General features: G+C 40.8%; 2 protein-coding genes across 5 annotated transcripts in view; one reads left to right on the top strand and one right to left on the bottom strand.

The window, feature by feature from the left end:
* Prpf4b (pre-mRNA processing factor 4B) overlaps positions 1-8,843 on the top strand; it is a 28,982-nt gene extending 20,139 nt beyond the window's left edge. Inside the window, exons 10-16 of one of the 4 annotated variants that reach the window (XR_007833266.1) lie at positions 806-943; positions 1,452-1,605; positions 5,164-5,278; positions 5,883-6,034; positions 6,439-6,525; positions 7,505-8,243; positions 8,744-8,843. Coding sequence is in view for 1 of the 4 variants with exons in the window: in XM_051169966.1 (XP_051025923.1) it covers positions 806-943; positions 1,452-1,605; positions 5,164-5,278; positions 5,883-6,034; positions 6,439-6,525; positions 7,505-7,708 (850 nt within the window). In the remaining 3 variants the exon portion in view is untranslated. Of the gene's footprint in view, positions 1-805; positions 944-1,451; positions 1,606-5,163; positions 5,279-5,369; positions 5,533-5,882; positions 6,035-6,438; positions 6,526-7,504 lie in introns of those variants that run through there. The other 3 variants (XR_007833267.1, XM_051169966.1, XR_007833268.1) reach the window with 3 other exon arrangements.
* Positions 8,844-16,849: 8,006 nt separating this feature from the next.
* On the bottom strand, positions 16,850-25,623 carry Fam217a (family with sequence similarity 217 member A). The gene is made up of 7 exons (XM_051170009.1): positions 25,535-25,623; positions 24,490-24,586; positions 22,361-22,442; positions 22,232-22,245; positions 21,392-21,466; positions 21,236-21,303; positions 16,850-18,378 (listed from the first exon to the last, which is right to left on the bottom strand). Exons 2-7 carry the CDS (start codon positions 24,550-24,552, stop codon positions 17,151-17,153), a joined length of 1,530 nt encoding a protein of 509 aa, XP_051025966.1. The 5' UTR covers positions 24,553-24,586; positions 25,535-25,623; the 3' UTR covers positions 16,850-17,150.
* Between the last annotated feature and the right edge of the window lie 229 nt (positions 25,624-25,852).

Raw genomic sequence — 25,852 nt, forward strand, 5'->3', positions numbered from 1 at the left:
CTCAGACCTCCTTCTGTGACACCTGATGCCATCCTGTGTGATGACAGCCTTAACCTAGGAAGGGGATAAGAAAGTATATGGATTGTTACTCAGCATATAGCAGTCAGCAAATCAAAATGGATTTTAAGATACTGGCAGAAATTATTTTTGTCTTTCATCTCTTGGCTTTTTTCTTTCATAAACATAAATAATTGCCATTCCCATATATTTTTTTAATGTACATTGGTGTTTTACGTGCATGTTACGTCTATATGATGGTGTCAGATCCCTTGGAACTGGCATTACAGACTGGCATGTGGGTGCTGGGAATTGAATTAGGTTTTTTTTTTTTTAGAAGATCTGCCAAATACTCCCAACCACTGAGCGTTTTCTCCAGCCCCTATTCCCATACACATATATTTAAGTCTGTATTACAGAGTGAAGTGGTAGAGCCAGCTTTCAATGTAACAGTTTTCTTCAAGTCTTTGATGTCCTAAGTTTAGAAAAATATGTTTGACTGCAAAGTCTAACCTTCTGTGCTGTAGACACTTGTTTTTAAGATGTAGCTTATGACAGTTTATATAGTCAGATTTTCAGTAGTAAAGTTATACTTAGCGAGACATCCAATAATTATATTCTTAGAAGAACCAAAATAATAATTACATCAAGATATTTTGAGATTTGTAAAGTTTTAATTAAAAAAATGGCACATTTAGGTACTTTTTTACGTGTGCTGCGTATGGCATATCACTTATGAGGCTGTTTCTGGCGGGTGTTATTTCTAAATCTTTCTGTCCTAACTTTTTTTCTTTTCCCCTTATTGCAGGCAAAAGACTGGTTTAAAAGAACTGGAGTTCTTGAAAAAGCTTAATGATGCTGATCCTGATGACAAGTTCCATTGCCTGCGCCTCTTCAGACACTTTTACCATAAACAGCACCTCTGTCTTGTATTTGAGCCTCTCAGGTAAAGTATCAAGACCCTCTCAGTCAACTGCTCATGTGATTTATCTACCAGCCTTATTCTGGGTAAATTCAGGGAAATTTCAGGGAACTGTGGGCTCTTTCTGTTAACTGTATTATCTTGAAAATCACTAGTGTGTAAAACAAGAACTGACTTCTGTGTTGGTTAACGGACTAACCTCATGGGCCCTGTAGGCCAGCAGTCTGGGGCACAGAAGTAGGAGTGGTGGGGAAAGATACCGGTTTACCTTCAGCAACGTGGCTTCTGAGTTTTATTTTCAAGTTATGTGGGAGTTATTATGTAGCTCTTCCTTAGTTTACTTTGAAAATTGAGCTATATTACAGATATATTGCTGTTATCTTAGTACCAAATAATTTCTCAAGCATTGGGGATAATGATTCTCAGACAGTTACATAAATTGTATTTTGCACTTGATTTATGCTTGAAAGTATTTTCCCTTTGTATTTGTTTTTTTTTTTAAACCCCGTTTTCTGGTTTTGTTCTCTTTAAGTATGAATTTGCGAGAGGTATTGAAAAAATATGGTAAGGACGTTGGTCTTCATATTAAAGCTGTGAGGTCGTATAGTCAGCAGTTGTTCCTGGCATTGAAACTCCTTAAAAGATGCAACATCCTGCATGCAGATATCAAACCAGACAATATTCTGGTAAGTCAAACAACCAGGCCACCTTGTGTGTATGTCCATATTTCTTCTTAACAACTAATAATAGGATTATTGTTACACTGCAAAATACCATTACGAAGTATAATTCTATATATCAACATGACTGACTTTGCCAAATTTTTTCTTCATTTGAAATTGAGCCATGAATTTCATAGAAAACTATGGTGAGGAAAAAGGAAGTTAATTATCCAATTTAAAATTTTTGATTAATATTTATAGTATGTAGCGATGTCAAGAATAATTGTAATATTTCCTTGAATAGCTAGAGAAGGCTGTGCAGTGTTGCCTGTTGCAGTGCGTTTTGGTTTTGTGGGCATGAAGGAAACTGCTGTCTCTAAGCAGCTATTTGGGGTCCAGTGTGGAAGGTGTTTGGCTGGCTTGGTTTGCTGCTGTGAGACGTTACAGTGCTGCTCTTCAGCAGCCTCAGGTTACCTGTTCTCTTGCTATAGCTCCACTCATGCTGAGACTACAGGCACATGCTGCCATACTTGGCTCCTGTGGAGTTTCTGTTTGTTTGTTTATTTGTTTGTCTTTTGTTTTCCTTTAAAGCTGGCAAGTAAGGTTCATCTCTGGCTAGGTATTGTTGAAAGACCTTACTTTGAAGTGTGGCATCTCTGATTAGTGATTTCTGGTGCATGCAGTCAGATTTCATGGTGCCTGATGTTTTTTGAAATTTGGAGGCATCACTATGGTGTTAGCATTAATGCACAGACATAGCCCTCCCCTCCTTGGCCCCTTTCTTCACCTCTCTCTGAGAGTCACAGTCTGAAGCATAGTCACAGCTTGGTGAATTGCTTGATCATCTGCCAGGCATTTGTTCTCAACATGTGTTTTCTTTCTTTCTTTCTTTTTTTTTACTTTGTTTTCCTTTTTATTTTTACTTGGTTTTGTGTGTGTGTGTGTGTGTGTGTGTGTGTGTGTGTGTGTGTGTGTGTGTCACACACATACACTCTCAGTGAGTGCAGTGCCTACAAGGGCAGAATGGTGAGCTGCCATGTGGATTCTAGGACTCAAACACCACCCCCACTCCTGGTTCCTCTGGAACCACAAACCAGTTCCAGTGTTCTTAACAATTGAACTATCTCTGTAGCCCTCACATTCCTTTTTTGTTTGTTTGGTGCACTTTTTTTTTTTTTTAAAGTAATCAGTTCTAGAATACTGCCCCAGAGGAAGAGCCACATATATAAGGTTTTCTTTACTGGGAACTCATGTTTGAGCTGAGATTGTGCCTGGGCAGGGGATACTGAAGCCTGATGGTAGAGTGCCTGATGTATGCATAGTACCCTGGGTTCAGTCTCTGCTGCCGTACCCCTAGAATTGTGATCTCAAGCTTAGTGAATTCTGAAGCTCCTTAGTTCACATTTATTTTGTGTGATTTTATGTATCTGTGCATAAAGATGTCTGCCCATGTGTGAGCATGTAGAGGCCAAAGACGACATAGAATGTCTTTCCTCTATTGTTCTCCATCTTATTTTTATGAGATAGTCTTTCACCAAATGTGGAGCTAGATTAATCATCCAGTGAACCCCTGGGAGTGTTCTATGTCCACCATCTTAGTGCTGACAATGGAGGTGCTTACCACCGCTCCCATTTCTTATGTGTGTGCTTGGGATCTGAACTCTGGTCCTCTTGCTTGTAAAGCCAGCATTTTAACCGCTGAGGCACACACATACCATCTAGCTTACAATAATTCCTTCCAGGGTGTTAATGTTAATTATTGGTGCACATTCCATATTGATACTTGGTTTGTGTTTGTATGATACCATATTTTGTGTCTGATAATACTTAGGGGTGGGATTGCTGAGAAATTATTGGCTGGTATATTTTAAGTGGATGATGAAATTGAGTGGCCAACTTATACTTTTTACTTGTGATTGGTCTTTTAAAATTTGTGAAAAACAGCATAACTGCAGGTTAGAAGATAATTACAGAGCAAATACCTGTGTAGTGCTTTGGCAGTTAAAGATGTTTGACAGTGCCCTACAAGCTTTTGTTTTGGATCACTTTCCTTTTTCTTTAATCAGTGATAGTTTAGATTTTCACATGGATTTTGAGAACTAAATACCTGCTCTTGGAAAAAATCCCAGAGAGTACCTGGAACTGATTCCATTCCTGTCAGTGAATGAAATGAATGCCTTTAGTTTGTTTTAGCAACAGTGTGATTGATGTATAGCATTCCTCATGGGGAGTAGGTATTGCATAGCAAACCAAAGTATGTGGGGTACAGTGGGGCCTGAAGGTGTAGTGCACTGGTATAAAGCTTATATGAGGGCCCTATGCTGTACCCCAAAAACCCTACAGTCTGAGTGAGTGTAGATGCCCTACTACTAATGCATTGTAGCCAGCTCAGAAGTTCCTCTGGCACGTGGTTCCCTGTGTTTTCTGGGTGTTAAAACTTTTTGCTTGTTTTGTTTTATAAAGTATTTACCATTTTAGTACAACTTTCTACTGATTTCCAAAGTAAAAAAAATGGGTGTTGATGTGTTGTAATTTAAAATAATTTGTGTTTGGCTGGGCTTGGTGGCTCATTCCTTTAATGTCAGTACTTATAGGCAGAGGCAGGCAGACATTGTGAGTTCAAGGCCAGTCAGAGCTACATAGAAACTCTGTCTTGGGCTGGAGGCAGGAACTATCATATCTGAATTCTCTGGGTCCTAGTGATGGTCCAGTCTTACACTTTGTGATGATAACTCCCCCTCCCAGAGAATACTAGAGCTAGTTAAACTACTAATTGCCATGGGAATGGGAATAGTAGGCTAAGTTCAAGTCTCAATTCAGAATTTGTGTGTCTCTTTTGAAGGGGGGAAGGGACTCTGGAATATGAATTGTCTTCACTTGTTAATCCTGAACCTGCTTCTGATCATGAGTGACAACAGTCATGGGAGCAGCTCCAGCCTTTCTCAGCAGATGTCACTGTTACTGTGTATGTGAAAGTATTTATCAAGGAAGCGAGAGCAAATGACTAACACAGAGCCCATGATTATCAGTCTGCCAGATACGCTTAACATTCTCTTGACTAGTACTTTATACTGAAGGGATTTCATATTTTTCAGACTTAAACAAGGTAACAGATGAAGAATCATTTTAGTGTTTAGTTAATTGTCATCCTTTTTTCATTTATTGCCATTGTAATTTTCTGGCAACTGATAGTTGACTTAGATTTTTTTTTTCCTATTAATAAATGTTCTTATGTCCTCTTAGAGAGTAACTTGACTTTAAGTACTCAAGGGAAGCTTAGACCTGTTTTGCCTCATGAAATGAAGTTTTCATATCACTACCTGATTCTATATTAAATAGCGTTAACTAAAATTAAATGTACCTGGCATTCCCCATATCTCCTCACTTGGAAACAAAAGTCTTACCAGCTGTAATAAAATATTATATGAGTACTTTTTCATAATTAGGAACTTGTATAATAGAAAAGGAATTTTTGAATGAGTGACTTTTACTCTTAGTATTGGGGTTAATTTAAATTCTTAAAGACAATTTAATTTGTTTATCCCTGGCATGAATTGAATTTCCTTGAAAAATGTTTTGCAGGTTAATGAATCAAAAACAATTTTAAAGCTTTGTGACTTTGGATCGGCTTCACATGTTGCAGATAATGATATAACGCCTTACCTTGTCAGTAGATTTTACCGCGCTCCGGAGATCAGTAAGTCTCTTAGAGTGTCCTTGTGCCTGGGCCATCCTGTGGTGGAAGCCGCGCGTGTAATGTCTAAGCACTGTTTTCCATCACACTTCAGCAGCTGCATGAGTTCGTTCATGAGGAAGGGAACCGTAGCAGTTCATCCTCCTCGGGTGGAGTGAAGGTAGTTGGGACAGGAGTCTTGATCATGTCAAGCAAGAGTAGCAAAACAGTTGTGGAAAACCTTCGACTTTAGAAGACTGCTCTCTTGATTGTTCAAGGTCTGGTTATCACATTTGTGGATTGTGTGGGACCTTTGGTTTTTCTCTTCCTGTTGCCTGGGTTGAGGCTGACTAGCACCTCCAGCAAAGGCTAAAGGCGAAAAAGAAGGCATCTGTACTAGTCCATACAGTTCCTCTCCTCCCCATATTTTTAAACCTGTTGGCAATTTTGTTGTTTTGCTTTTGTTTTCGTTTCTTAAAGTATATATCTTAAGAATTAGTGAAAGTGAGCTGTGCTGTTATGGATGTGGCTGTACTCCAAGCCAAGGTAGTGCCCCATTACTGGAAAGGAAAGCTAGGGAGTTGCACATTCCTGTCCTCATATACTAAAGCCGCCATTTTGTTTTCAGTTATAGGTAAAAGCTATGACTACGGTATTGATATGTGGTCTGTAGGTTGTACCTTATATGAACTCTATACTGGAAAAATCTTATTTCCCGGCAAAACTAATAACCATATGTTGAAGCTCGCCATGGACCTCAAAGGAAAAATGCCAAATAAGGTAGGATAAGTTCCTTCCTGTAGACTAAGAGACTACTGACCCCCTACGTTCCTTTCTTGTTGCAGGGGCTTGATTTAATGGTTCTCATAGCCCAGAGCTGTCAAAAGGAGCTCCCTTTTCAGGAACAGGAGGAGGATACCCTTTTTAATGAGACAGTCACAGCTATGAGGAGAAAGGGCTGCACATTAGTTAGAATTAGTTAGTGTGTCAGGCTGCGCTGGTCAGGAGAGAAGGTGGCCGCGCAGTGCAGACTTGAAAGTACTCTTGGTTTTGAGCACAGCATGAGAGTCCTAAATAATGTTTGCATGATTTAGTGTTACATAGAGTTGGTAGTGTGCCCGGCAAGCTTGGTAGTAGTTTTAAGGCCCTTTTTTTTTTTTTTTTTTTTTTCTTTCTGTTTTTAGATGATTCGGAAAGGTGTATTCAAAGATCAACATTTTGACCAAAATCTGAACTTCATGTACATAGAGGTTGATAAAGTGACAGAGAGGGTAAGTCTGGCTTATGTGTGCTGTAGTAGTAGTTGCTGTTCTCTCTTTGCAGTGTGAGGACTGAGATGGGGATGTGCTCTACCACTGTGCTAAATGCTGATGCTATGTGCTTAATTACCCTCGAATTGCGTTTTCTGTGCTGTGTGGAACTATGGTTATCTTTTAAATGACAGAAAAATATGCAGTTCCCTTTTGCTACTGATTTCTGAATAAAACACATCATACTATGAAAACAATAAAGGGATTTAAAACAGTTCTCTAAGGTGATAATAGTTCATATGTAGGTCCTTGCACCTCTTCCTTAGATTCATTTCTTGCTCTGGCTCCCGTGTATCTTCTATATTGCTGTTGGAGGAAGTTTTCTATATTTTGAGTTTTATAGTTACAAGCCAAATTCTTCTTCATATGAACTCTGCCTTCTTCAACATTTTTCTTCTCCCTATGAGTTCATTCTTGGCCAAGAAGTACACGGGTTCAGGCAGACCTTGCCTCCTTTGCTCACAGACCCAAGAGCTGAGTCATGTCCTGAATGACCTGCTTTCCTAAACACCTTTATTCAGCATCGCTGACATGCACATTCTGTGTCAGCCTTTCCAAAGCCCAACGGAGGAAGTAATAATGGCTAATTTTTTTTTTTTTTTTTTAATCTATAATGCTGAGCCCTTGCTTTATCAGAGCACTGAGTTATATGTCCTGGTACTGACCTGGTTCAGACCATCTCTTGCCACTGAAGAGTAGAGCCAGAGAAAGCAGAGTTCTGACAGCTGATGCTCACTGCATTTTCATGGCTCATTTGGTCATCTTTTCCATATGAGTTCCTTGATTGATCTTTGGAGGATAAAGACACATAAAAATTTCAAATCTGTGATTGATCATAAGTATTCTTGCTTATGTGTTAATACTTTGGTAGACAAAAACAAAGTCTAATTTACATACATGTAACTTATTTAGAGCTATGCATTGTAAAAATTATTTTTAGGAGAAAGTTACTGTCATGAGCACCATTAATCCAACTAAGGACCTGTTGGCTGACTTGATTGGGTGCCAGCGACTTCCTGAAGATCAACGTAAAAAAGTGCACCAGCTAAAGGACTTGTTGGACCAGATCCTAATGTTGGACCCAGCTAAGCGAATTAGCATCAACCAGGCCCTGCAGCATGCATTCATCCAGGAAAAAATTTAAACGAGATGAAGAAACTCCAAGGGTTTGAGTAATTAAATACAAAGACTGAAGAAGTTTCACAGCAGTTTATTATTAATGTATATAAACTTATAAATATTTCTCCAGCAAATTTGAGAAAGCATGATATATTTGAATTAACACCAAGGGTGATATTTCTTTTAGAAATGTTAGTTAATCTGTTTTGTGTCTTATGTGAAGTTTCACTGTAGAAATGTTTTAATTGCCAAGACTGCACAAAGTTACAGTGCTAATGTACATGGTTGCAGTTCACATAAAAGACAAAAGCATCTGTTATGAGGAGCAGTGCTGGGTGGTTGATTTGTTTTTAGCAGACTTGGCTTCAGTTTGGTCTTCAGATACAATGGCCAGCATAAATGCTGTTTATATTCACATTTTCCTAGGTGTGTGTGTGCAGGCCACAGCAGCATGCCCTTGGTGTAGTCAGTGCCGAAGGGAGTCTGTTCCTTCTTGAGCCTGCCTGCAGGGATGTCTCCTCTTTTAAAGCAGGTTGTGTACAACATTCAGTACACTGAAGGTAAGCTAAACCATCAACATCACCAGTGTTTTAAGATGTTACTTTATTGGAATAATTGAAAATGAGGGATAGCTTTGTGGCAGAATTCCCTGCATGTGTGATAACTGATCTTGTTTTATTTTTGGCATCGCGACTGTAGCATAGTTACAATTTCTGTTCTGTTCATCACATTTAAAATTTGAAGCGTATGCACTTGATGGATAGAGCGCCTTCAGTGTACTGTTTCTTATTAACTTTAATTTTTTAAAATCAACTTGCTATAGACTTTATATACATTTTGTTAAATACAGTTCTAGTGACATAGAAACTGCATAGTTTTCATTTACTAATTAAAATGTCGAGGCCTACTTCTGAAAGTCCTCATATTTAAAAGTTAGACAACATAATGAGATTTTTAACTATTTGTATGTCATTTTGAAAGTGTACTGGTTTATGGTAAAAAGTGTTTTTCATTTGTTCATTGTTTGCATTATTTGTGATCATGTTGTCTTTCAATACAGGCATAAACCTTCCACTCTTGAACAAAGCAGCTGCTTTTTAAAAGCGGTAATTGCTTCTTTACCTTTTATTTCTTTTGTAAATGAAGCTTTTCTTTAAAAATGTGACTTTAAAGTGTTGTCTATTGCATAAACAGTTGACACTCACTTACTGTAAAGAGAAGATTGTTCTACTGCATGGGAAGTGGACCATGCAGATTTCTGTATGTTCTCAGTATGCATCACTAGGTAATAAAGTCTTTTGTGAACAAGGCATTTGTAGCCATTTTTAAAAGATTTGTCTTCAGTGCTGGTAAGTCAGGTAAACTGTAAATAGTAAAAGCAGTCTTTGTTTTCTCCTGAAAGTATTACCTGCTAAAAATATAATTCAGTATAGCCTGATTTTTAATTTTATAAAAAAAATAATTAGGGTCTTAATTATTTCACCCAGAGAAAGTCCACCAAATTTTGTCAGCTTTCAGTGTAGTGAGGTTATTCCTGTAGGTTATGGGGTATCACTCAGGATTTAACTAATGTTTCTGCTATTTTCTCACTTTTCCTTTTGATGGTGCGGAAAGAGAAAAAGGAAAACGGGGCACAGGCCATTCGACGCCTTCTCCAAGGGGTCTGATTTGCTGAGACACCAGCTTCACCTTCTTAACAAGGTTATTTCTGACAGCATGTGTAGATAAACATTTAGCAACAGTTTAAAACAAAATCATGTAAATCAGCTTGGTTTTGCAACACAAGGAATTTGTATTTTTAAGATAGTAGAAGAGAAATTTAAAAATCCTATGTAACCTTTTCTGTTGGGGAATGGGTACACTTACTGCTTGTCTCCCTGAGGATTATGGAGAACAATAAAATTTTGGGGTTTAAATAATATTTTTACATTGTAAATGGGATTTTTTTATTCACCCAGGCACCTAATTACAACAAGCATGCACACTTTGGTGCATTCAAGAATGGAATATCAGAATAGCAGCATTCTCCTGGTGGGTGGTGCTCCATTTAAAGACATGAAATGAACTACACAGCCAGGAAGGTGATAGATAATAAGCCTCCTATGAACCTACACCCGTCTCTTCATGGTTAGACTTACTAAGATAAGGTGATTTTCATCTGCAGGTAGAGTGAAGCCTTTTAAATGAGGCATCACGGTGCAGCATCCACCTTAATGATATGGATAGTGATTTTCCCACCATGATTTACTTTATTTTGGTGCTAGTATGCTGCATATTCAAGTCTTTTATAGTTGTTTTCACTCAAAATAGTTGATGTTTTGCCTCTGGTGATTTTCATGCCTTCATTTATAGTTATTTAATAAGCCGATTTCCACTAGAAACAGTTCATCTTATGCCTTCAAAGCTATTGCCTGCTCTTTAAAAAAACAAAGTTGCTTGTTACTTGTTCTTTGTGTTTTAGGTGCAGCTCAGTGGAAGATGACGGCAGCCAGAAGACATGAGCCAAGGTTTCTGTCCCATAAAGATCTTTTCAGTTCTCATTTAGTGTGTGTCTTATAATTTGGGTTTCATTGCCGTGGTGTTTAGAGTAGTACTGCTGCTGTGCTCGTCTGTAAAGTGCTTGTTTCTTATCATGTTTTCTACAGCTATGCCCTTCCTCTAAAATAAAAATCAAGTTTAGTCATATAAAAAGCCCACATTTCATAGATGTCAAAATTGGCTCTCAAGGGCGCCAAGAAAACAGTAATTGCCAAGTTAGTGTACATTTGAAAGTAATGTGCAAGTTGGGTGTGGTGGCCACACCTGTAGTCTCAGCACTGGGCTAGTGGAGGCAGAAGGATTTGAAGTCCAAGGTCTGCCTCAGCCCCTCTTTTCTTTTCTTTCTTATTTTCCCTTCCTTCCTTCCTTCCTTCCTTCCTTCCTTTTAATGCTTTAGCTTCAAGCAGGTGCCTAAATAGTAAGGGTAGACTAGGATTTTAATAAGCTGTTTCCAACTCCTTTAATAGCTGTTTTTTGTCTTAGTCCTTTGTGATAAACTTTTTAATGTCATAAATCTTAAAGTAGTAATAGCAGACATGGGGGATGGAAGCACACACTATACTGTCAGTTTTCCCAACCTTGAAGGACCTCTTTAAACTGTATTAGATCGACAGTGCATTCTATTTGCTGTGGTAACTGCTGAGGTGGAAGTTTGCAGTCGCATAGGACCTACCTCTGCTAGGATGAGGTCATTTGGTAATGATCCTATTTAACAAACCTTTGCTGTTCATGTGCCTGAGTAGCCGACTAGTTTTCAGACAAATCTGACATGAACTTTAGGCTTTCATACTTTATGGCAAAAATAACAGGTGATTATCAGATTCAAGGGTCATAAAACTTTCTTGTCTTCTAGAAAAATTTTAAAGCCAAATTTGTGTTTTTTTAGGAAATAAAGAATACCAAAATACATGGAGATTTGTGTAATTATTATAGACATGGGCAATCAGTCCAGAGAGCTAACATTATTGGGGCAGTGCACCTTGAAGAGGGTTTGGAAAACTCAAGCATTTTCTCTAAGGTTAGAGGAGGGATGGCCAGCATCCATGTTGGATGCTAGGTCTCTTGGCAGACTCTGTTCTCCAGGACTGTCAGAAGTGAGGGAGTTTGGCAGGTCTAAGCAGGAGCAGCATTTTGTTATAAACAGCAACCTCTCCAGTATTTATGCTGAAGTCCTGACTAACAACGTTCTGTTTCTTCATTCCCAGTGACTACTTTCTTAGCTATTTTGTTTTAAATAAATGTGATTTTTATCTTACCATTGCAATTTCTATCTTTTTTTCCTAACGAGATATTTTTGAAAGACACAAAATGCATATTTTATGGTATGTAGCAGGGTTAGTGAAATGTAGTATTGTCAATTTGGCCCCAGGTTTGTATTTCTCTTAGTCTACTCTAGCAGTATAGGTAGAAGTAGACTCTGAAATGAAACAAAAGAATTATATTATTAAAGTTTATTTATTTAGGGATGAATGCTTATTTTTTGGATAGTTGTATAGTGAGATGTGATTATATAGTATGTGATTTCTTTCCTATGATACCATGAGCAATTGGACTCTAGTATATTTTAGTATTATCTGGCCATTTTAAATTCAACATGAATTTATTCTCTATGCAATGCCCTTTCTAAATATACACTGTAAATATTTGTAAATTTTACATGTGAATGCTGTACACAAAGTTGACTATAAGGTTTGGATTTGTTTTGTTTTTGGGTACTTTGAGTTTTCATTGTGGCATCCTTATTTTCTCTTCTTCTGTATATAGGGTAAGGGACTGTTCTTCTGAAGAACCATTCCATTTAGTGATCAAGATACGGAACCTGCTCTCAGAAAATGCTTGATGTATATCCTAATTGTTCATGATACCATTTGAGTTGTAACTTGCTTTGTAGCAGCAAATGATCCCAAACAACTTAATGAAAGCTTAATAAAGCATGCCTCTTGCTACCATATTGTCTACTGGCATTCTTTACAGATACCATTTCTTACCTGGTATTATTTCTGAGCTCCTGGTTCATTAATGGCAGATATGCTTTGAAAAGAACCTCTGCTCAAATGTGACTAAGGACTTGTTCATTATAAAGTTAGACGGGAATCTTTACCTGAGAGAATCTCAGAAGAGGGCCCTGAAGTGCTTGTCTTGTAAGCATGGGGACCTGCATTCACGTTCCCAGTTCCCACATAAAAGCTGGACACTGGTTTGTTCCAGTAGCCCAGTGCTGCTGGGTGGCCGGGCACAGGGTACTCTGGACTTGGTGTCTTACAGAATTAGACCCTGCCTCAGAAATAAAGTGGAGAGTAACATGGGAAGACACCCAGCGTCAGCCTTCAGCCTTCATGTGTATCTGTGCACACACATAAGACTTAAATGTGTCCTGTGAGTCACAACGATGGGAAGGTGAGGAGGGGAAAGTCCTGCTTAAAACCTGCAGGCTTGAAAGTAGGCTGACTTCACTCACAAACGTCAAAATGTTTTCAGAGCATTAGGTAGAGAATACCAGTGTTGGATTCATGTTTTCTCTCTGGTTTTCCTCATAGTGACTTTAATCCTTTCTTGGCTGATTGCTGTGTGCAAACTAGACCTACTGGACTTTCTTACCCTTCAATTCTCCTCACTTGTTTTCTTAAACATAAACTGTTTACAGCTTTTAAAAACAAGGAACAAATAAGTCTATAGCACACGCAGAGCAGGATTCGAAGGCGTGGAAGAGTTTGCTGATCTTAGTGGTCTGTGAACTAAGTGGTCTGGTTGGGTCTCAGTAAGGGCCAGCGGCAGAGGCTCTGAGTAGTTTTGTAAAGGTCTCTGTTATTTTCTGCTTGACTTGGTAGGAGATTGAAGCTGTATAGTCACCTCATGTAGCCATGAAGGTGATTTTTATGTTAGATCTGAAAGGAGCTATGTAGCTCATTGGGTGGGTGTTCAGAAGCCCAAAGACCTTTAACATGTATCTGATGAAATACAACGTCAGACACTAAGGAAATCTCAAATACGGAAAACTAAGCATCAGGACCAGCCATGTTAATTCTAAATTATCCTGAATGGGGTTACTTCATGTTGAGTTGTGTTTTAAATGGTTCAAAAGTGATGACAGAAGTTGGCTTCTGGCAGACATGAAAGGTAGTTAGATGTATTTGTTTTTGACAGTTTTCTTCCAGCAGTGAACTTTACACTGGATTCATATATATTACCTTTTGGAGAAAGTCATATCCTGTCATTATCACGCTCCATCAGTGTCCCACCCTGCGTGCATCTCATTTCGTTTCAGGGACTCAAGCAGAGAGTTTTATCATTTATCTCACTTTTAGCCCCTCTGGCAGTGTGGTTTTTTATTTTTTGTTTTTGTTTGTTTGGTTGGTTGGTTGGTTTTGTTTTATTTTTAAAGCAGGGATTATATAGAATCATCTGGTGGTTTTGTGGTTTTTCTGGTTAGGTTGGGTTGCCTGTTTTGTTGAAACAGCCAGGCCTTGACCTTGGCATACATTGGAGGATGACTTTGAACTAATTATCCTCTTGCCTCCTCTTCCCAAGTGCTAGGATTATAAGTGTGAGCCCAATTTATGCAGTGCTGGGGTCAAACCTAGGGCTTCCTGAAGATGAAATGAGCACACTGGACAAAGCCACATCCCTCTCCTGCAGTAGCATCTTAGTATCCTATAAGAAACTGGCCATATGGCTATTGCTTCCAACAGTTTATATTTCCACATGATGACCTAGCAGTTAAATTCATGTCCAAATTTTGAGGAAAAAAAAAAGTCTCCCCTATGTTCAAAGGGACTAAAGCAGGCCTACTGTAAAAGCTCTGGGCTGCTGCAGGTCTAAATCCTGTTTGACCTCTACAGAGCTCTGAGGTGTTCTTCCTGCCTGCCACCTTCTCATCCTCTCCTCCTCCCACTCATGGCCTTGCAGGAAGTGTTAGTACCTTGAGAATTGCCATCCTCCACTGCTAGATGAGGCTCTGAGCTGGTCTGCCTTCCTGTGCCATTCTCTTGCCCTGTTGTTTTCATGTGACCTTTACTCTCTAGTCATCTAATTTTTGTGATGTATGCCATCTCCTTTACAGGTAGATCCTCAAACTGAAGCAGAGGTGAAGGAACTGTCTAAGTGTTAGAGCTGTAATTCCATAGGATATGGATTTATATTCTCAAAATGAGCAGTCAGGGAGGCAGAGGCAAGTGTATCTCTGAGTTAGAGGCCAGCCTGGTCTACAAAACAAGTCCAGGCCAGCCAAGGTTACACAGACCCTGTTTTGAAAATTTGGCCCTGCCATGATGACATGGGAGCAGGAGAGGGGGCCCTGCCCTAAGGACAAGAAACTAGGTGACCCGGCCCTACCGTGAGACACTGGAGCAGGAGAGCTGGCTCTGCCATGATGATATGGGAGCAAGAAAGCGGGCCCTGCCCTTAGGACAGGGGAGTGGCTCTGATCCAGGGCTCTGAGTGAACCTTACCCCAACATTTACCCATGTATGACCTGCTGGAACACATGAAGGGGTGGGACCTGCAGATTCAAAGGTTAAGAATCTCCTTGACACACAGCAACAATGGTATCCAACAGCAGTCCCAGTGAGGATCCTGTAATGATAGTGTAGGCCTCAAGCCAGATCCATGACTCGTAACAATGAACATTTGAAAGTAAACATATGTGGACAAAAGCCTATACCGTCTGCTACACTACAGCTTCTGTGACAAGATTTTTTGTTTTATTTTACTAGAAGGAGGAGAGGGATTTTGGTGCATGAACAAATAAATCAGATATTCAATAAAAGTTCAAAACAAAACAAATCCCCAAAGCCAAAAAACAAACAAAAACACAAAAATCTCAGAATGAGCTGTTCCTATCAAGGACAATTACCCCAAGGTTGTGGGGAAAGTCCATTTGTCAATTTGGTATTAAATATCAAGAGGAGATAATAAATAAAACAGGCTTTTGATTCCAAAAGATCTCATACAGGTTTCATTATGAATCTAAAAGTGGGGAGATGAAGGCCAGGTAACTAAAGGTAAAACAATGAATACAAGCACTAGTTGTTCAGGATTTGTAAAAATTAGAGGTTCCAAGATGGTGAATGAGAACTGTAGGGAATGTGAAAATACATGTTTTCGTGTTCTATGAAGGACTGTCACTAAGCATCTTTGGATAATGGGACTGTGACGAGTAAATCCCGTTTACCATTCCCTTTTGTGTTGTGTTGTGTTCCAGAAAATTCTGTCTTGAACCTAAAACCTAGACATGCTTTCTATGACCTGTGGCCTGTGCGTAAGAAAACCATTTGACAAATGGCAAATGAGAGGACACAAGCAATGGGTAACTTCAGCATAAATTTGAATTTCTTAATTCATCTCACCCATCCCAGTTGCAGTATTCTCATTTGGGAGGATAATACACACACACACACAAAAAAAAAAAAAAAAAAAAAACAAGCCATATTTACATGTGGCCGTGGCAGGTAGGAGATGAGGTACACCTTTTACTCCATTTCTCAAGTTCCTTGGACTGCCAAAAATTATTCAGGAAGCTTGCAGCTGAAGCCATGACTCTATTTGTTTTCCTGATTGTTGGATGCCATAAATATAAACGGTATGCCTCTCTCACCAGCTCATGAGTTTACTTTTAGCAGTTTAGTTTCTGTTAACCAGAGCTAATACAAATGTGTCCAGAGCCTCCCAATGACATATTTTTTAGTTGCTCTGGGGGCTATGAATGATTATAATTTTCTGCAGTATTTTAAAGCTATAAGGTCTAAATAGAAAAGGGTTATTTCATGCCTGAGCCTGTACTTGGGTTCAAAAGAAGTGATACTGCTCTCATGTTGGAGAGGAAATGGAAAATTTGTAGCAAGCAAGTCCAATATATATGGCATACAGGCTGCACTGCTGTCAAAATGCTGGACTGCCTTGCCTGTAAGCATATGGCACAAGGGCTAAGCAAAGTGACTCCTAGCATTATTACTATTTTGAGTGTGCATATGTTGAAATGCACCTGTGGAGTCGGGACTTTCGCATTCTCTCCTTCAAATGTGGTTGACTTTGGTTCCAGGGACCGAAGTCAAGTCATCAGGCCATCTCCTCAGTTCCAGGTAACACCTCTGCAGAGCCAAGCAAATGTCAAAGGCTAGACTAGCTATGTTTCTGGAGATAAGGAAGGAAAGAGGAAAGGTGCTGAGGTAGAAAGTGTAAGCATCTCCAGCTGTGGGAGTGGCCAGGTTCCACCCCTAAGGACCTCCAGCCACCAAGCCCCACCCCTCAGAATACCTAACCTTTCTGGGTGAATCCAGCCCCTCCAGAGTTTGCCCCAAGACCAGGCCAACATTCCCAACAATCCCAGGCCATCCTCAAAGGCTTCTCATCCCCCTCAAACCCTATAAAAAGTCTGACAACTCCCACACAGTTCTGGGCTGCTTCTCTCCTCAGCAGAGGCAACTACCCTCCTGTTTTCCCCCAATAAATCTCTGCGTGAGGTTTGTTATGTGCTGTGACTGTGGCTTTCCTTGGCTCTCAACTGCCAGGATACCTTTCCCTTTTAGAGCTGTAACACTTAACAGGAAGAACTAAGAAACTTAGGGAATTGCAACTCTTACCTGACTATAAGAGTAAAACAGTAACTACAACAGAGTAAGTCAATTGTACCATTTATTGATGATGAAATCAGATTGGAAAACAATCACAACAAAAGCGTCTTCTGAATAGTTTGCTTACTAAGTGGAGGCCTTTCTTCAAAGAATAACATACAAAGGATTGTCAGTGTCGGTGTGGGAGCCCTTGACTGTATACAGAGACAGCAGTGACGTTCACACGTTCTACCCCATATCATATCAAGGAATTACTTTGTAAGGGCGAGGTTTTTGTTTCTAATACCTGTGTCTCAATGATGAACCGTATTTTAGCTGGGTTTCATTGAATAGACTTGCTCACATTGAGATGTACGGAAGCTATTTTTGGTCAGTGGGTGAACACTTGCCCCTGGCTATAAGTGAAGGGGATAAGCAGTTTCGCTTCTGAATGTAGAAAGGTCTATTTTGTAGTATGCTTTTTCGGTGAAGTTTCTTTTTGGTCCTTGGCGCTTTAACTTCTTCTTTTGGATTTTCAGGAAAAGACAGAGGAATGGGTGAAACTGGCACTGGGGACCTTGGTGGGAAGCATCTTGTTGAGGACACTTTAGCCAGCTGTTGAGTTGCTTGGGTAGTGGAAGGCTTGGGTGAAAGTTCCTGGCAAGGGTTTAAAATGGAGTTTTTAGAATTCTTAAAGTCGTCATGAGCTGCAGCACACTGTTTGGCAGAAGATGGACATTTTAGCAACAGTCTAGAGTTCGACTTACATTTGCCAGCATTGCTCCAGTTCCATTTGGAAACATTTTGTTCTGGCTTGCTAGAACCACAATTGTTTTTCCTCTTGTCTCGGGTTTTATCTATGCCAGAGGTCTGTGGAGTCAATGTGTCAGGAAGCTTTGGCGGCCTGGCTCTCAGCGGAACGGCTTTAGAGGAAGACGGTGGCTCTGTCATCGAAAGTATGGAGCTACAGAAAGTGCTTTGTAGCCTTGGCCTCTCTCTTTGTATGGTCATATGTTGTAATCTTTCCAGTTCCAATAAACGAATTATTAAACGCTCAATGGAGCTTTCTGGAGGTTCCACCACTGCCCTCCAACTGTCACACTTTGAGAGGGCAAATCTGCGCAAGTCTAGAGTGTTGAAGGGAGCAGGGAGAAAGTCTGCATATATAGCCACTCCGTTTCCTTCCTCTGTGAGAGATCGCTCTACATGTTCTATCGTTTCCGGTTTCAAGTTCAGGTCCATCTTTTTAAAATAGCTGAGCAAAGAGTCATTCATTTTCTCATTTTCAGATAAGTCGCTTTCATCTGTGACAGTTTCCTCTACACTGATGTTTCTGTATTTGAAATTCCAATTTGAGGCAGATAAAGAGTCCCCATTGTTGTTGTCCAAAGTTGAATACGAGTTAATACGAAACTCATTTCTATCCTTCAGAAAGTCTCCATCAGCATAAGGCCAGCAGAGACCTGCTGACATTGGCTGGCCAGGATACAGACTGACTTGCTTGCTGTTCATCAAACCCGGAATACTTGCTAATGAATGGTTTAGAGTGAAAAGCCTAGGACTGTTAGCTGCATTGAAGCCAGTTTCCACTGAAGACTTTTTGAATTCTCTTTTAAAAAAAAAAAAATTTAATTAGTGGTTTGTTGACTACATTTAAAATGGTATTAAATGATGAGGCTGGAGAAATGACTCTGAAATTAAGAGCATTCGCTTTTATATAGGGTCTGGGTTCTCAGTTTTCAGCACCGACATGGTGGCTCACAACCATCCATAACTCTAGTTCCAGTAAACCCAGTGTTGTCTTCTTACCTTCAATGGGCACCGGGCACTCATACATACATGTAGGCAAAATACTCTAGATGTACAAAAAATATTAGTAACCTTCCTCAAAGATAGTTAATGTTTAGTTCCCAAAAGTATTCATGTACATAGCTACCTATGAAAGAGATGTTAGTTTCCAAGTATAGTTGAATGATACTGAATTATGTAACTATACTGTCTAAAATATACATTAAGAAAACTGATGAGCAACTCTTTCTCATTGTGCAAGCACAACTAAACCCATGATGGTGTCTTAAAATGGCTCATGGCTGTTATGAGAATGCAGTTAAGTGGCTAAGTATCCTTGCCTAGGATGCCAGAGAATGGTTACGTGTAGCTTTGAGTAGCACTGAAATTACAGTGGGATGCTTACTGACCTTGAAGTAGATGAAACTTGTAAAGAATGTATGTATGTTACCTATAACAAAGACTTCTATGTTAAACACTGTGGCTTTTCAATTTTATCAAACATTAAGCTCAACAGTGTCTGTCAAAAAATATTCAGTTGTACTTCCTTGGTAATGTTGTTCTAATGATGCCTTCTTAAGAGTAATATATCTAGGCATGATATGAAAATGATACTGGAAAAGAAATACAGAAAATGGGGGTGAGGAACCAGAACATAGAACATCAAGTTTCCAGTTAGGTTTCATTTTGTTTGTATGTTTGCTTATTTTAAAGCTAGCTAGAGAGAAGGTAGCAGTGATGCCCACCTGGTAGAGCTAGCTACTCAGGAAATTAAAGCACTCAGACAGCTTGAGCCTAAGCGTTTGAGCCTAACCTGGATAACAGTCACACACATAAACACTTAGGGGAGGGGGGAGAAGAAGAGAGATGGGGTCGGGAGGAATGGGGGGATAGAGGGAAGGAAAGAAGGGCAAGGGGGAAAGGGGAGGGAGGGAAGGGGAAGAGAGGGAGGATAACTAGAAATCCTAACATTGAAAGGTGTGATGCCCCTACTTGACATGTGGTCTCAAAGGCTTCTTAGTTCTTTCATGTCCAACATTTAATAAAAATACCAATTTAAGTCTCTAAAGAATACTTTCATTTCTAGCAAAAGTGACTGGAATGTTCACTTAGCTAAACACAGAGCGTGCCACCTTTCCTTTGAAACACCATAGGAAAAATTATTTGAAATCTCTATTAACTGTCACCAGCCGATGGAGTGAGTGAGGAAAGAGCCACACGGAGGTGGCAAAGCACATCTCGGAGTGCCCTGAGAAGTAGGACCTTCTTAGGACAGAACTCTAAATGTTTATACACCCTCAAGTTCCTGTTATTTCATTACTTTACTTGTTGATAATATACCGAGGAGAAAACTCTTAGTAAAATGTGTCATTGATACCAAACTCGTATCAGCAAAAACTCTTACAACAAAGGCCTGCATAGTAGCTACAGCATGGCTACTAAACACTGTCTTCTGGTTATTCCTTAGAACATGCCACCATTAGACAAATTTCCACACTCACTGGCAGAATGGCTACTGACACACCTGTGACTGGAAGAATGTCAAGCGTGTCCTAACCATTGCACCACGCTGCCACAGTTGGTGGGTTCACCTTTGATAAAATGCAGTGCCCTTCATTTGACCTCTCACCTAAAATTCTGGTTCCCAGCTGAGTTCTTTCTGGTATAGGAGACTTCCCTATCTCCGTCAGCACTGCCATTTCCATTAAGACTTAGTCCCTACAATTCCCTGTCATTTTGGTTGTCCCCTCGAGCCTTAACATAAGGCAAAATCTGGGGTTCAGGCAGGAAATGTTTGGACCAGGAGCGATGCTCACTGCCCCATGAGCCACTCTATTGTTATCTGTGTATTAAGAGGAGTAGAACCCAAGATGGTTATTAACTAGGAAAACTGTGTGTAAAGTGACATAGAGCAGTGCCCAGTGAAAGGTCTCAATCACACATTACTAATCTGAATTGTTAAGAAGCAGTCTGGCTGCCAACACAGAATCTAATAAGCCAGAAAATAAGAATTCAAACCCATGTGAGCTCTGATAGGATACTGCTGTCCCGACTGTGTGCTTGCATTAAGGTATCTCCACAACCTCCTCTACCACCATTAATGTGTGACTTTGACAAATGCCTTAACTCTCACTGTACCCAATGTCCTTGTCTGTAAAAGAGGAATGCTGGCAGCAGTCCATCTGGTCAGACTCACAGGAGAGTTACATGAGAGTCTATGTAGGGAGTTAAGTCGTTCCCAGCATAGAGAATTGTACTCTCATGTCTCGGTTCCTTCCCCTCCAATATAAGAAGCCCAGCTCAATGAGCGCGCACCTCACTGTGAGCGTTCAGTACACATACATGGCTGGCTTGGGCTGCCTGAAGTCACTCGCTGTTAGAGAGTGAATTTCTGTAACTTCCTATTATTTGCATAGGATAGCTTTGTTTTTTTCCTGGTTGTGCTTGATCCTCGTAGCTCAAGCAGTTAACAGGTATATTTAAATTTATTTCAGTGGACTATTAAAAATCTATTTCCTGATGGGTTTGGCAGCATATGCCTTTAATCCTAGCATGGTCCTTTGAGGCCCAGGACAGCCAGACCCTATCTATCTCAAAACAAAGCAAAATAGAACAACAAAAGACACCAAACCCAAACCAAAGCCAAAATATATAAATATATTACATATTTTTCTTACTTGCTATTCATGGTACTTCCTTTATTAACAGGAGAACTCCAGAGCTGAAATACCCCTTGGTTACTGTTCTGTTAATATAAAAAGCACACACAGTATTTAAAAGCTGTGGGAATGTCAGCAGCAGCAGTTACTAAAGATATAAGGAAGAAATCATACCTGTGCTCTTCTGTGAGTATGCTCTGATACAGTCAGCTGCAAAACCAGCTGTTCTGCCGGAGTTTTCAGGTGGTTCTATAAGGCAGCAGGAGACTTGAATACAACACAGTCCCATTTGCTAGTCATGTTTTAAGTAAAATCCAGTGTATCACAACTTTACTGTTTTTAGCACTGTCAATTAATAAGACTTAGATACCACTAGCATTACTTTTACAGTTGAATGTTTAATGTGTTGTTATAAAGGGTATATGGACAGATTATGTCCACCACAAAAGAAGATATTGACCATGTCAAATGCTTCAAGATATTTTAAGGGCACACACTACTTTCCTTTTGCCAGGAGTAGGAAACTTCATTTACTACTGCTAAGTTCCATTTACAACACTGAACTTACACTGAAAAAAGTTAATGTAAAAATCTTGGGTTTTCTTTTTTTCCTGATGCTGAGATTGGAACTAGGACCACGCACAGGCTAAGAAAGTGCTCTCCCACTAAGCTGCATTTCCAGTCACATTTTCACTTCTCACTTTGAGACAAGGGCTCACTAAGTTGCCCAAGCATTCCTGAACTGACTCTGTACCACAGATATCCCTCTGCCCCAGCAAAGGGACTACAGGCCTGTATTACCAGACCCAGCCAAAAATAATTATCTCATGACCAGTTTATAACCCTGTAAAATGGCAAAGGTTTTGACTTGTTTAAAGAATACTCCGGAAATAAAATTTCAAGCTTAGCTTTGAGAAAGAGAAAAAATTTAAAGAGCATGCAAAAAAAAAAAAAAAAAAAAAAAAAGTGTAAGCAGTATATTTTATGAATTACTTTAAACCAAAACATCCTTACCTTGTTAGTTTTGCCTGAAAGAATGTATATGGAAAAAGTCAATTAATAGTTATATAACATAGGTTAAGATTTTAAATCCTTCAATCTGTGCAATTCTTGTGTATAATGTGCACATCCAGGGCTTCTTACCACCTGGCGCAGCATCATTTCCAGGTGAGGTTTCATTTTCAGCAAGGAGCTCTTCTGAATCCAAGTTCCACTGAGAGAGACTCTAAAACAGTATTTATTTTTAGGGATAACGTTAGTGTTGATGACAAAAAGTTCGAGTATACAGTTTCACTTGTTCTCTGGGTAAAGCATGACACAGGGCACCCCCACCCCAACCCCCGCCGCCACCTCCTCCTCAGAGGCAACCAGCACATGCTGAGGAGCGTGTGCTTCCTCTTACCAAACCATCACCAGCTTGTTAGGCAGGAAACAGAAACACTTTTACGATATGTAGTTTTGTTTTAAAAGAGCGGCACATGGGGTTTAAATGCATCCTATGTTGCATACTGAGTGCTAGATCTCAGAGCCCACAGCAATTCTCTTTCAAACACAAAGTCTCCAGTCCTTGGTGTTACAGCCAGTGTAGAAGGTGATTCCAGTACTTTCTTGTGGAAGGGAGAGAAAAGTGAGGCGCCTTGGCTGAGGAAAAACTTTTGTCAGTGAATTTCTAAGCAAATGAAATGTTGTTACTAGGCAGATTCTGGACTGTGGGAGGAAAAAACACACTTCAGTACAGCATGAAGATTTAATTTACCCACAGAGGTATCGCCTGCTAGGATGGATGTTGGGTGTGTATAGGAGGCTGCAGACTACGCATCTTCGGAGATTTTGAAAATAAACAGATCACTTTCTGATGTCTGAAATAATATAAATAAGGTCTAGTCTCCTCATGGGCATTACCTAAATGGGGAACTCTCAAAAGAGTAGTTGGGGGTCCAAGGGTGCAGCTCAGTATTGGCGTGCTTGAGTATTATGCCTAAGGTTTGTATTTGGCCTTAAGCAGTGGGGAGAAAAAAACCTGTAGATTCTAATTGGGCACAATGAGGATGGGGTGGGAGTGTCAGTGGCTCCACAAGGAGACTCTCAAGGCTGGCGGATCTGGACCCAGGCAGGAGGTGGGAGGGGGTGGTGCTGCACAAATTGATGCACCAACCAAGGACATTGCAAGTGAGAACCCCTTGTTCAGATGTAGCCAATAGACAGCTCATTCTCCAGATGGAGAAGGGGAGAGTGGGAGACTGCCTCTGACATGAACTCTGGTGCCCCCGATTTGATCATTGCCCCTTGGCGGAGAGGCCCTATGCAAACACAGAGGATGGGGGTGCAAGCTATTCAGATAAGACCTGATAGGCTGTGGTCAGACAACCAGGGTGAGGGGGGCAGGGAGTGGGGAAGGGACCCCAGGGATCAGAGGTCTAGGGGAGAGGTCTATGGCAGAAGAGGGAGGGAGGATGGGAACAGGAAGATAAGAGCAGGGGGGGGGGTTACAATCAAGATGTAACTAACTATAATAAAAAATAATAAAGGTAATAATCACTCCTGAACACCCCCCCCCCTGGAAAAAAAAGATGAGGATGAGGGACTGGAACAGTGGCTCAGGGCTAATCGCATTGACTTCTCTTCCTGAGGACCAGGGTTTAGTTACTGTCTGTCGCCCCAGTTCTGGGGATTTAACAGCCTCTTCTGGCTTCATGCATGTGCATGGACATACATGCAGGCAAACTGCACGTACCCGTAAAAATAAAGACTACGATTTCCCTTTAGAAGGATGAAGGTGAAAACCAACTAATGACGTTTTGAAAAGAGCCCAGTAGATGCTCTATATTCCTGGGACAGTGACATCTGAAATGTTGTGTGTGAGAATAACACATCCTTATGTTAAAATAGGAAGGAGACATTGAGACAACTGAGCTGTTTATACATCAAATCCAAGTGCCAAATGGTAAAGACAGGTAGAGTGCCAATTTCTCGAGGGCTGCGACATGTCTATACCAAAAGACATTTTGGTATCCCAAACATCTTCACTGGTTCGTAACAAAAATACATGGGAGAAAATAAGTAGAGCCCTGCCTAGTTTCTGACAAAGTGCCACCCTTAATGAGATTGTTTCCATTTGTTAAAAGAAAAACTTTTTTTTTCTTCACTCCATAACCAAAATGTGCTAAGAGGAAAAGGCTCAGTAGAAACTGCTCACAAAGTGAAAGCAGAGAGTTGTCTCCACAGTAAGACTCAGGGGCCCTGTCTCTGCGTCCAAAGTCTCGCATTCATACCTCCTGGGAGGTGCTTGACACATGCAGGTGGCTGCCACAGTTCTCATCGCTTTTTCTTCCCATGTTGTTGGAGCTGCTCTTCTGTCCCCTTAAAGTCCTGTAGAGGTGTTGGAACGGGTACACTTAAAGAAAGTTGACATTTATACACAAAGAAGCGGGAGTTTTGTTAAGGAAAAAAAAAAATGCTTAGATGGGCTAGAAAGAAGTGTAGCTCAGTGTCTCATGCCAGCACCACCACCCCACAACCAGCCACAAACACCTTAAAAAGCAAAGTGGGGAACCATGTAACATTAGAAACAAACAGCAGACCAGACCAATACCAGGCAGAGACATAGATACATCACAAGGTCTGATTGACCGAGCATTAGGAAACGAACGCCAGATAAGATGTTAGGCACATTGGAGAAACACAAATACAGTGAGTTATCTCGAGTGTAAAAACAGACCCCCCCCCCCCCCAGCCTACTTTTACTCATTCAAAACAAAATGTGGCACCTGAAAGCAAAACTAACCTTACACATGCGTGGACAGGGCAAGAATCCCATTCACTTTTCGCTAAAAGGCTCAGAAAGCCAGGCGTTTTCGAATACTAAACTATGTGGTATCTAAGATCCCCAGGAAGTATTTAAGATAAACATATTTGATAGAGAGCTATATGATAATGCAATCACTGGAGTATTAGAAAAATTACAAATTACTGGAGCAGCCAGTAGATCCGCTAATAGTTTATAAAGTCTTGTCTCTAGGAAATGTTTGGAGTTTGTGAACCAACAGGCAGCGATCGGTCGCAATATACATGCGGGATTCTGGGGCTAAAGTGCATAAGGCAGCAAGCTGCTAAGCAGGGGCGCCGCTAGGGATCATCGAGTGTGTGCCCCACAGGAAGGCAAGAGAAAGCCGCGGAAACAAAGAGACCTTCTGTGTCCAGGGTCTACAGCCTTAGCCTTTGGTGGACCAGGAAAGCAGGTCACCCATTCCTCCTGGCTGCAGCAGGCATCCTGGCCTAAGACGTCAGAGAGTCCTCGAGGGTAGCAGGGGCTCTTACTCGTCTGCCTCGAAGGCCCACGTGTCCTGGTTGGCAGCGGCGTTGTTCTCGACCTCGCCTCTAGCTCTGGACGCTGGCTCCTCCTCGGGGTGCGCGAACGGCTCGGTGGGCACTGACGGGGCCTCTTTCTTCCTGAGGCAGGAGGACAAGGATTGGGAGCAGCGGCTGTGGGCCGTAAGCACCCCCCCTCACACACCCGCCACGCGGGGTCGCACGCACCCCGGGCCAGGCCGGGCTGCGCGAGGAGAGCTCGTCACCAGGCAACCGCGACAGAGTGCAGCCATCCTGCCTCTCCAGGTTCTACCCAGGCCTGAACCC

This window comes from Acomys russatus, chromosome 3 (genome assembly GCF_903995435.1).
Source record: "Acomys russatus chromosome 3, mAcoRus1.1, whole genome shotgun sequence".
In the NCBI taxonomy this organism is placed as follows: domain Eukaryota; kingdom Metazoa; phylum Chordata; class Mammalia; order Rodentia; family Muridae; genus Acomys; species Acomys russatus.